At 54.8% G+C, this 11,371-nt stretch overlaps 1 protein-coding gene across 1 annotated transcript in view; it reads left to right on the top strand.

Annotated features, from left to right (window-relative positions):
• Window positions 1-11,371, top strand: part of IL20RB (interleukin 20 receptor subunit beta) — a 33,518-nt gene that overhangs the window by 14,513 nt on the left and 7,634 nt on the right. Inside the window, exons 6-8 of the mRNA XM_008053002.2 lie at window positions 522-712; window positions 5,397-5,521; window positions 8,922-9,072. Of these exons, the coding sequence (XP_008051193.2) occupies window positions 522-712; window positions 5,397-5,521; window positions 8,922-9,072 (467 nt within the window). The remainder of the gene's footprint in view (window positions 1-521; window positions 713-5,396; window positions 5,522-8,921; window positions 9,073-11,371) is intronic.

Below are 11,371 nucleotides of genomic sequence, written 5' to 3'. Positions count from 1 at the left end.
ACTGCACTCCGGTCTGGGCGACCGAGTGAGACTCCAACTCAAAAAAACAAACAAACAGAAACAAAAAAAGAGAAAGCTCAGCATTTTGGAGGAATGGCCAGCGTGGCAAGAACATTGCACTTAGGAACGGCGTGAGAGAGAAGGCCTGAGAGTCTTGCAGGCCGTGGGGAGGCGTCTGGATTCTTCTAGGTGTGAGAGGAGGTGGAGAGAAACATTCTGATCTGCCGAGTGATGGGCGGCTTGGAGGGTGGCAGGTGTGCCAGTTGGAGACCCCAGCAAGGCAAAGGACAACAGTGGCTGAGACCAGGGTGGTGACCGGAGAGACGAGCGCTCTGGATGGGTTGGGGATTACAAGAGGAATCAATAGAAACCGACGGCTGGTGAGGGAGGAGGGGGGAGCCAGGTGGGGAGCACGTGCTTATGGGCCCACCCACAAAGGCAGAAGAAGGGAGGAAGCTGTTCCAGCCATCACTGAGCCTGGGTTGGGGGCTGGTGTGACTGTGTCCCCGTCTCCTTGCCAGGGAGTACGAGAGTCTGTATGCCAGCCACATCTGGATCCCCAGCAGCAGGTGTTCCCCCGCCGTAGGCCCTGAGTGTGACGTCACCGACGACATCACGGCCAACGTGCAGTACAACCTCCGTGTCAGGGCCACCCTGGGCTCGCAGACCTCAGCCTGGAGCACCCTGGAGCACCCCTTCCACCGGAACTCGAGTAAGCACGTCTCTCCTCACTCCCTGCCAGGCTCTTTCTCGGAAACCTTGTCTGCCTGGACTTTCCAGACTCTTTTTAGCATCAGGTCTTGTGTAAACACAAACAGCCCCTACGGGTACATTTGAAAAACCGCCAACTGCTTTCCACGTGCTTCCTCTCCAATGCCCTTGACTTTGGAAGCCATTCCTGACTGGCACGCTCCGCCTTTAGGGGGTGGGGAACCTGGGGGCAAAGCTGCTCGGAAAGTGGAAGGTGGCCCCAGGACTGCTGCTTCCCACCCTAACTGTTCCTCCGTGATGCTCACACTGCCTCCCCTCTGGGGCCTGATTATCCCCATGTTGAATGCCTGTGTGAGCAGCTTCACCGTGCAAAAGGATCGATAGTTTAACAGAGCCAGCCGGGCACGGTGGCTCTCGCCTGTCATTCCAGCACTTTGGGAGGCGGAGGCGAGAGGATTGCCTGAGCCTAGAGGATCGAGACCAGCCTGGGCAACTTGATGAGACCTCATCCCTACGATAAATTAAAAAATTAACTGGGCGTGGTGGTGCATGCTTGTGGTTCCAGCTACTTGGAAGGCTGAGGCGGAAGGATTGCTGGAGCCCAGCAGGTCGAGGCTGCGGTGGGAGTGAGTGTGTCCCTGCACTCCGGCCTGGGTGACAGAGTGAGGCTCCTACTCAAAAAAAAAAAAAGTTACAGAGTCACCAGAAACAGTTGCCCTGTTATGGTCACTTCTATGGGTCATAACTTTTCTTAACTTAATTTTTAAAAAATCATTATTATAAAGATGTGGGGTATGACATCACTTTTCCATTGCAGCAGTACCTGGAAAAAAGGCCTGAGAAACAAGTCAGAGAAGAAGCCAGGTGGGTGGCCAGCTATGGCTGAGGGCGGGCGATGGCTAGTGTGGAAAAGGATGTCAGTGTCTGGGGAACATCAGAGGCAAGGGCTGGATGGGCGGAGGGTCGGGACGCCGCTGGTGCGTGGTGGTGAAGGGCTGTGACGGGAGGCTTGACCAAGCCAGGAGCAGAGAGGGTCTGGCCCTGTCTGTCTCAGAGCCATCACTCTGGCTGCTCTGTGGAAGGTAGGCCGGAGCAGGACAGGGGAAGGGTGGGGATGGGGTTTGGGACGCACCTGCTGCTCCCAGGAGTGGGGAAGCCGTGGGGGGGAAAGGGTAGATCCAAGAGGCATGGCGGGGTGAGGGAGGGTGGCTCTTGGGGACCAGTGTGGGGGAGGGACAGGGGAAGACGAGGAAGATGTCCAGCCTCTCGCTGGGGTTGGAGAATCCAGCCAAGGCGGAGGACCCAGGGGGCACTTGGCCTTGAGGAACAGGAGACATCCCTGGCTCTGGGCTCTGAGACTGAGGTTTCCACAAGATATCACGCCACAGAGGTCTGGTTGGCAGCCGGAAATCAGGCCCTGGGCTACAAAGAGGTCGGAGCCAGACACACACATCATAGAGTGAACAGACGAAGGCTTAGAAGCGGATGAGACCGCTTAGAACACGATATGGAGAACGAAGAGGGTACAGGGTCCTGGGAGATCCTGGGTTTTAACCTGAGGATGGAGGGAAGGGTCCTAGGAGGCCAGGTGGGTAGAGCGTCGTGGACAGAGAAAGTGACTTCACGGAGGAGGGGATGACTGTCTAGCTTCTGGGGTGGAGGACTCCATGGAGGTGGGGAGGAACGAGGTAGCTCCTCGTGGGAATGTGGCCAGCTTGGGGTAGCAGGAAAGGGAAGGGCAGGACCTCTGCTGGCTGCTTTCTTGATGGGGCCGGAGAGCATCTGCCACGGGTGGGGACAGAGGATGGTTGGAGACGCATCTGCGGTCCTGGGATGAGTCAACGGTCATTGCGAAGTGTGTGATGCTGGGTGGAAATTAGGAGGGTTTAGAAGGTGGGGTGCCCGGGATGGAGGAGGTGGGAGAGGGTGGAGACAGCTTTGAAGGGGGTGTTGGCCCCGTGGAGTCAGATAGATGTGGCTCAAATCCCAGCTCAGCCTCCTTTGTAAGAAGGACAGCGGTTTGTCTCACGGGTTTTGTGGCAATGACATGAGATGAAACGTGTAAATGTTCGGTGCAGTGCCATCTGATCAACTATTGGTAGATATTATTATTATTATTATTACTACTATTAATATTATAGTCAGAGTCTCACTCTGTCACCCAGACTGGAGTGCAGTGGCATGCTCATAGCCACTGGAGCCTCGACCTGCTGGGCTCCAGCAATCCTTCCGCCTCAGCCTTCCAAGTAGCTGGAACTACAGGCGTGCGCCACCTTGCCCGGCTAATTTTTTGATGTATTGTAGAGATGAGGTTTCATCATAATCTGGAACCCCTGGGCTCAGGCAATCCTCTCGCCTCCGCCTCTGCCAAAGTCTTGGGATGACAGGCGTGAGCCACCACTCCCAGCTGGTAGGTATTATTACCATGATGCCCAGGGATGCCCAGAGCTGAGAGCCAAAGACCAAGCAGACTGTGGTCACCGGGAGGATTTGGTTGAAGTGGGAGGATCCCAGTGCCAGGGACTGGGGGAGGAGGCTAAGGGGCACTGGAGGGCACTGCAGCTCTGCCTCTGCCGTGGTGCCCAGGCAGCACCCGGCACCACCTCCCTCTGGCTACTGGGAGCATGGGACTCCAGCCAAGATCGTCGCTGGGGCGGGTAGCTCTTGCTGAAAGAAAGGCACGGGTGAGACGGAGAGAAGGGAGTGTCTACAGAGCCGTGTGGGTGGGGGTGTGCAGGGCGACCTTAGACTTAGGGACGCCAGTGTAAACAGGAAACGGGCTTGCTGCCGGGAACTGAAGAACAAGGCTCTGTCCTGGCAGAAGGTGAGAGGCGCCGTCCTGTGTGATCCCAGCAAGTGGATTGGGATGGCATCGTGGTCTCTTAACGGTATCAAGTCTGTCCTTTTCCATTTGGAAAAGACCATTCCAACCTTCTCCCCATGCACACTTGAAAGACCTTACTTAAAGGATCTCCTAAAACTCCTTGGAGGCTGAGGCGGAAGGATCGCCAGAGCCCAGCAGGTCGAGGCTGGGGTGGCCATGAGCGTGCCACAGCACTCCAGCCTGGGCAATGGAGTGAGACTCCAACTCAAAAATAAGGAAATAAGTAAATAAATAAATAAATAAATAAATAATAAAGGGTCTTCTACTCTTAAAGGGACGCCTTGTTGAGATCAGATTTATTTTTTTGGAGTCAGAGTCTCACTTCATCGTCCAGGATGGAGTGCAGTGGCATGCTTGCGGACAGCCCAACCTCGACCTGCTGGACTCAGGTGATCCTTCCATCTTAGCCTTCCAAGTAGCTGGAACTTCAGGCATGTACCACCACGCCTGGCTATTTAAAAAGAAAATTTATTTGTAGAGATGAGGTTTTGCCAAGTTGCCCAGGCTGGTCTTGAACCCCTGGACTCAGGCCATCCTCTCCCCTCCGCCTCCCAAAGTGCTGGGATTATAGGTGTGAGCCACCGCACCTGGCTGAGAGCAGAGGTTTTTAACCAGGACCACATATTTGAATCACAGGGAACCTTTAGAACCACTCGTGTTTGGGGTTCATGTCCAGAGTCTGATTCAAATTATTTCTGTGCATACTACTTACTGGGAGTTGAAGAGTCTCCCCAGGTTACGCTCATGGACAGCCAGGGTTGACATACACTGGTATAGAGGCTGGAGACTCCACACAGAGGAGGCCAGAAACAGAAACACATGGGCTCAAATTCTGGCCTCTGGGCATGACACGTAACGTCTCTGCACAGCAGAAACACGATTTTCTTAAGCTTCCTGGGTGGGTTAAGTGCGTTATAAGAATGGAAGGGTGGCTGTCCCAACACTGTCACACAATTCTCTTCTGAACTGAAACTTCTTTTTTTTGAGTTGGAGTCTCTCTGTTGCCCAGGCTGAAGTGGCGTGCTCATTGCCACCACAGCCTCGACCTGCTGGGCTCAGGTGAGAGGATTAGCCAGGCATGGTAGGGTGCGCCTGTAGTTCTGGCTACTTGGAAGGCTGAGGCAAAAGGACTGCCGGAGCCCAGCAGGGGATTGAGCACACCTGGCAGAGACATGTGCACTTCCACAGTTCGGATAGCTCAGCGGTATGTCTTAGTTACTGGTGACTTTCAAGCCTCAGCAAATCAGCAGTCCATGAATGGGTTGGGAGTCTCACTCTGTCACCCAGGCCGGAGTACAGTGGAACGCTCACGGCCACCGCAGCCTCGACCTACTGGGCTCAGGCGATCCTTCCGTCTCAGCCTTCCAGGTAGCTGGAACTACAGGCATGTGCCACCAGGCCTGGCTATTTAAAAAAATTTTTACTGTAGCCATGAGGTTTTGCCAAGTTGCCTCGGCTGGTCTCGAGCCCCATGACTCAGGCAAATCCTCTTGCCTCGGCCTCCCAAAGTGCTTGGATTACAGGCGTGAGCCACCGCGCTCAGCCTAAAATATTTTTACAAAAGGGAATGGTAGCATTCATCATTTGTTTTTTCATTCATTCATCACTCAAAAAAGCATTTACCGAGCCCCCGCGGAGCACAGGAGCGGGGGTACATGTTTCCACATGCTGTGAAGCTACGACTGACCCCCTCCCTTCCCCATGGGGCTGGCATATTTCCACCAATGACGAGGTCATTGTGTCCCAGGGAAATCGGTCCTGTGTGGGGCTGGCTTTGACTCTCCCCTTGTCTTGCCAACAGCCATCCTTACCCCACCCGGGTTGGACGTCACCAAGGATGGCTTCCACCTGGTTATTGAGCTGGAAGACCTGGGACCCCAGTTTGAGTTCCTTGTGTTCTACTGGAGGAGGGAGTCTGGCGCCAAGGTGAGATTCCCGCCTTGGCCTTTGGGTTGGGCTTTGGGGAAAGAGGCGCAGACCTCAGGGTGGGCAAGGGAAGCCGGTGCCTGCGGTGCATGCTGTCTGGGCAGCCTGAGGATGAGTCCTGGGTGGTGTGTGCAAAAGATGAGAGCACATGCCATGGGTCTCTTATTCTTTTTGAGTTGGAATCTCACTCTGTCGCCCAGGCTGGAGCTGCCGAGACTGGAGTGCAGTGGCACACTCACCGCCACTGCAGGTTCAACCTGCTGGGCTCAGGCGATCCTTCCACCTCAGCCTTCCAAGTGGCTGGGACCATAGGCATGCGCCACCATGCTTGGCTAATTTTTTGATTTATTGTAGAGACGGGGTCTCGCCCTGTTGCTCAGGCAATCCTCTTGCGTCGGCCTCTCCAATCCTGATCTCAGGCAGTCCTCTTGCCTCGGCCTCCCGAAGTGCTGGGATTACAGGCGTGAGCCACCACACCTGGCCAGCTTCTTCTTCAAAGAACGGCCGTGGTCCGTGGCAGGCCACGGCAAGAGTCTCTCCAGGGCAGAGCTGCTGAAGCCTTGCCCTAAACTCTAAGCTCGTTGGACTGAGGACGCCTTTTCAATACATTTTTTCCCCTCCCTCATAAGCCGGCTTCCTCAGCTACTTAGGGGAAGCAGGTCAGGTGTTCCAGATCAACTGGATGATTTCAAAAGCACGAGAGGCTGGTACAAGCCTCGGAGGGTGTGTATCCTGGCAGGGCGCAGGAGCTGGGGTGGGGAGCCCGGGCTGGCTTGTGAATAAACCTGTCTGATGATGAGAATCAGCCAAGCAGAATGCCCAGGTGGGTGCTGCTCCGACCATGGGAAGAGGGCTGCGGTCTAGGATGGGGCGAGGGGGAGCCCAGCCTCCACAGGGCAATGGCCAAACAAGCAGCAGCAGCAGAAGGTGGAGGGGCGTTCAAGCAGGAACTGGGGGACACTGAGACCTGTGGAGCCCCGTCCGAGCTGGTAGGCGACAAGGCCTCGAGATGCACTTCAGCCACCACAAGGACAGACAGGCTTGGTCACAGGTGTCTCAGCAGGGGGCCTCTCGCAAGATCAGTGAACAGGGCTGGCAAGGCGGGGCTGCAGCCCCACTCACCAGGAGGCCCCCGCTCGAGGAACCTCTTCCCCTCTGATGGGTCTTCTGCATTGCACGCTTTCTGTGAATTTCTCCCAGCACATCCCCAGGCCCCGATCCCTCATCACTCTTTTCCACGTGTGCCTGTGACGTGCTTTGCCGGTCCCCAAGGCCTCTCAGGCCTGACTCCCCTCTCTGTGTCCCCTCTCCTTTGTCCTTGCTTCTTTTTTTTTTTTTGAGTCAGAGTCTCACGATTGCCCGGGCTGGAGTGCAGGGGTACGCTCAGGCCACCGCAGCCTCGACCTGCTAGGCTCAGGTGGTCCTTCCATCTCAGCCTTCTGAAGAGCCAGAACTACAAGCGTGTGCCACTGTCCCTGGCTAATTTTTTGATTTATTGTAGACACGAGGTCCTACCAAGTTGTCCAGGCTGGTCTCGAACCTCTGGGCTCAGACGATCCTCTCGCCTCGGCCTCCCAAAGTACTGGAGCGACAAGGCACACCACCACGCCTGACTCAGTTTTTGATTTATTGTAGAGACAAGGCCTCGCCATGTGGCTCAGGCTGGTCTCGAACCCCTGAGCTCAGGCAATCCTCTCTCTTCCACCTCCCAAAGTGCTGGGATGACAGGCGTGAGGCCACCGCGCCCGGCTTGTCTCTGCTTCTAACCCTAGGCCTTTGGTTTCCTGAGACCAAATCCTCAGAAGAAGAAGCTTATCGGGCTAAGCAGGTCGCCAGCTGGACTCTGATCGGCCCCTTCAGGATCCAGGGGTACCCTTGGTCTTACAGCAGCATCTGGGGAGCAGGACACATGCCCTGCCTCGCCTTCCACAGGGACTGGAGTTGGGTGACTTCCCCTGAAAGGTGTGTGGGCAGATGGGGCCACCATAGCACCGGGTTCCAGGATTTAGGGCAGGCCCACTGGTGGGACACGGCATTGCCAGACAGGCAGATGGAGCCGTGTGGGGGCAGACCGGGGCCTGGGCAGGAGAGAGCATGCGGCGCCTTCAGATTCCTTGGGAGGGAGCCCACTCCCTACCCCGTAGCTGGCAGGGCTGGTGCCCAGCCAAGAGCATGTGCCCTGAGTCATCAGGGCTTGGTCCAGACAAGCCTCCGCAGGCTCAGATGTGGACACAGGCCCTGGGGAGGGGTAAACAGGTGGATGGACAGACGGGTGGTCGGGTGGCTGAGAGAGAGGGCACTGCCACCTCCCTGCTCTTGTGCACTGAGCCCCTTGGCAGCAGTGGCCATGCCAAGCTCCTGCTGGGTCCGATTTCTAATCTTCAGGCCTCTGTCCAAATGTTGCCCTGAGAGAGGCCTTCTGTTCCCATTCTGTTTTAAAAAGCACCTCCTCGGCCGGGCGCGGTGGCTCAAGCCTATCAGCCCAGCACTTTGGGAGGCCGAGGTGAGAGGGTTGCCTGAGCCCACGGCTTTGAGACCAGCCCTGACAACTTGGTGAGACCTCATCTCTACAATGAATTAAAATAATTAGCCGGGCATGGTGGCACATGCCTGTAGTTCTAGCTACTTGGAAGGCTGAGGCGGAAGGATCGCCGGAGCCCAGCAGGTCGAGGCTGCGGTGGCCGGGAGCAGCCTCTGCACTCCAGTCTGGGCGACAGAGTGAGACTCCAACTCAAAAAAAAAAAGCACCTCCTCGCCCTCTCTGCCTCTGTGTCCTGCTTTCTTCTTCACAGCCCTTATCACCACCTGACCCAGATTTATACATTATCCGTCTCCTCCCACGTAAGCTGCAGGAGAGCAGGGACTTGGTTTGTTTTGTTCAATGTTATGTCCCGGCGCCCACAACCATGCCTGGCACATGGTAGGTGCTGAATAAATATGAATGACTGATGCACGCCGTGGTGCACGCCTGTCATCCCAGCACTTGGGAGGCAGAGGCTAGAGGATCGCCTGAGGAGCCCAGGGGTTCGAGACCAGCCTGGGCAACCTGGTGAGACCTCGCCTCTACAGTAAATAAAAAAATTAGCCGGGCTTGGTGGCGTGAGCCTGTGGTCCCAGCTCCTTGGAAGGCTGAGACGGAAGGATCGCCTGAGCCCAGCAGGTCGGGGCTGCGGTGGCCGTGAGCGTGCCACTGCCCTCCAGCCTGGGCAACAGAGTGAGACTCCAACTTCAAGCATATATGTAAATAAATGTGAATGAACGAACAGACGTGTGCCCAAAGGAGAGGGGACATTCTAGAGGCATCTGGGAAGGAAGTTTCTGCAGATTTCTCTCCCTGGCACTTTTCGCCCTTTCTAGTTCTGCTGCCCTCGGGGAATAACTGTACCTTGGTTTCTTGAAGGAACAAGTTAAAACCGTGAGGCGTGGGGGCATTCCAGTACACCTGGAGACCATGGAGCCGGGGGCCCCCTACTGTGTGAAGGCCCAGACATTCGCAAAGGCCATCGGGAGACACAGTGCCTTCAGCCAGGCAGACTGTGTCGAGGTCCAAGGTAAGGCCGGCCTCCCTGTCCCCTGGAGCCCTGCACAGGGGACGGCCCCTCTGGGTGCCTGTTTGATGCTTGCTGCGTTCCTTTGGTTCTGAGACTTCCCTTGATTTCACTGACCTCCCCTCACCCCGGCAGAGCTGAGTGGGTTCCCGGGGAAAGTGTGCAGTCACTCTGATTCCCTGGAGGCAGGAGTCCACACTGGGGCTGGGTGGGGTCACTTGAGCAGCTTTCTGGAACACTTTCCCCTTTAAAGCTTCCTCGGCCTGGGGCCAGATGCTGCAAGACTGGTTTACCAGATGGTTACTGGCTGTGTATTGGAGGAGGGGACACAGGAGAGGCAGCCAGAGGCTTCGAGAGGGTCACTGGGGAATTTCACGGCTTCTGACCTCTGGAAGGACCTTATGGAAAGTCTGCAGAACCCTCTTGTTTGAATTAATTTTCCCCTTGAATAGCTTAAGGTCTGAAAACCTACAATGTTTAAAACCCTTTGAAAATAGACAAAACTGAACAAGACCCAGCATCCCATGATTCTGCCACTCAAACACTAGTTACAATTTTGTGTATAGCCTCTTAGTCTTTTTTAAGTGACTAATGATATCTTTGGGGTTTTTTTGTTTGTTATTTTGAGTTGGAGTCTCACTCCTTTGCTCAGGCTGGAGTGCAGTGGCATGCTCATGGCCACCACAGCCTCAACCTGCTGGGCTCAGAAGATCCTTCCGTCTCAGCCTTCCAAGTGGCTGGGACTACAGGTGTGCATCCTCACTCCCGGCTAATTATTATTATTATTTTTTGGATTTATTGTGGAGACGAGGTCTTGCCATATATCTCAGGCTGGTCTTGAACCCCTGGGCTCAGGCAATCCTCTTGCCTCCACCTCCCAAAGTGCTGCGATTATAGGCATGAGCCACTGTACCTGGTTTAATTACATTTTTTTTTTGAGTTGGAGTCTCACTCTGTCACCCAGGTTGGAGTGTCATGGCATACCCATGGCCACCGCAGCCTCTGCCTGCTAGGTCCAGGCATCCTTCTGCCTCAGCCTTCCAAATAACTGGAACCACAGGTGCGTGCCACCACACCTGGCTAATTTTTTTGATTTATTGTAGAGAAGAGGTCTTGCCATGTTGCCCAGGCTGGTCTCGAACCCATGGGCTCAGGCAGTCCTCTCACCTCAGCCTCCCAAAGTGCTGGGATGACAGGTGTGAACCACCGCACCCAGCTTGTTTCCTTCCTTAAAATTATTTTTTGGAATTCATATCACAGGAGTGGATGAAAGGGCATGAACACGTGTGTGTCTTTTGACGTATGCTGCCAAAATCTTCCCCAAAGCATCGAAACCCAGTGCAATACCCCAGCCCCATGTGTGAATTCACTGGCTGCAGGTGACTGGAGTTTAAAATGTAAGAATAAATACACAATTTTTAATAAATAAATTCTAGTTTGGGGGGATTCACCCATATGCTGGGGCTAATGACCGCCTTCCCAGTACTGGTCCAGAGAGACTAACTGAGTTGCTTGAGGTCACACAGAACAGAGCCGTGAGAAAATAACCTGCTCCTTCCTCTGCATCTCCTGAAGCTCAGGTTAGGCTCTTTCTGTTACGTTTATTTGGTAAAATGACCATGGGCTTGGGAGCCATCCCTTCCCGTGTGACCTGGGGTAAGTCACTTAACCATCCTGAGCATAGATTCCCCTTGTATACAAGCAGAAATACTCACCCTCGTTGTGAAGAACAAATGATGACACGCCCAGTCCTGACAGAGTGCTGGGAAGGCAATCGTTAGCCCCAGCAAACGGGGGACCTCCCCAAACCAGAATTGATCAAAACTGTGTGTTTATTCTCACATGTCAAACTCTAGTCACCTTCAAATGACTCTCCATTTGATGCACCGATCGAGATGCTTTTTCCATTGCTCAAAACAGTTTTTGAGCTCGTCAATTTTGAGGACTTTTAGAGCTTCTGTCGCTTCATATTGGTGAAAGCACTTCCCTTTGAGGACTCTTTCTCATCCAGGGAAACCAAGAAAAGTCCCTTGGGGCAAGATCGGGTGAAGAGGGAGGGTGGAGCACCAGGGGGATCATGCTGCTTGGGGTCAAAAACTGCCGAACGCTCAGCACATGTGGGCAGGTGTGCTCATAAATCGCCCGTCATGAAATGGGCAAACATGTGGAAAGAATCTCCACACACACACACACACATATCAGCCGGGCTCGGTGGCTCAGCCTGTAATCCCGCGCTTTTGGGAGGCTGAGGTGAGTGGATGGCCTGAGCCCGCGGGTTCGAGACCCACCTGGGCAACTTGGC

The sequence above is a fragment of the Carlito syrichta genome, unplaced genomic scaffold, assembly GCF_000164805.1.
Source record: "Carlito syrichta isolate Samal-C Ts95f unplaced genomic scaffold, Tarsius_syrichta-2.0.1 Scaffold287770, whole genome shotgun sequence".
NCBI classification, from domain to species: Eukaryota; Metazoa; Chordata; class Mammalia; order Primates; family Tarsiidae; genus Carlito; species Carlito syrichta.
Note: the sequence above shows the minus strand (reverse complement) of the source record. Positions and strands in the feature narration are given on the sequence as shown.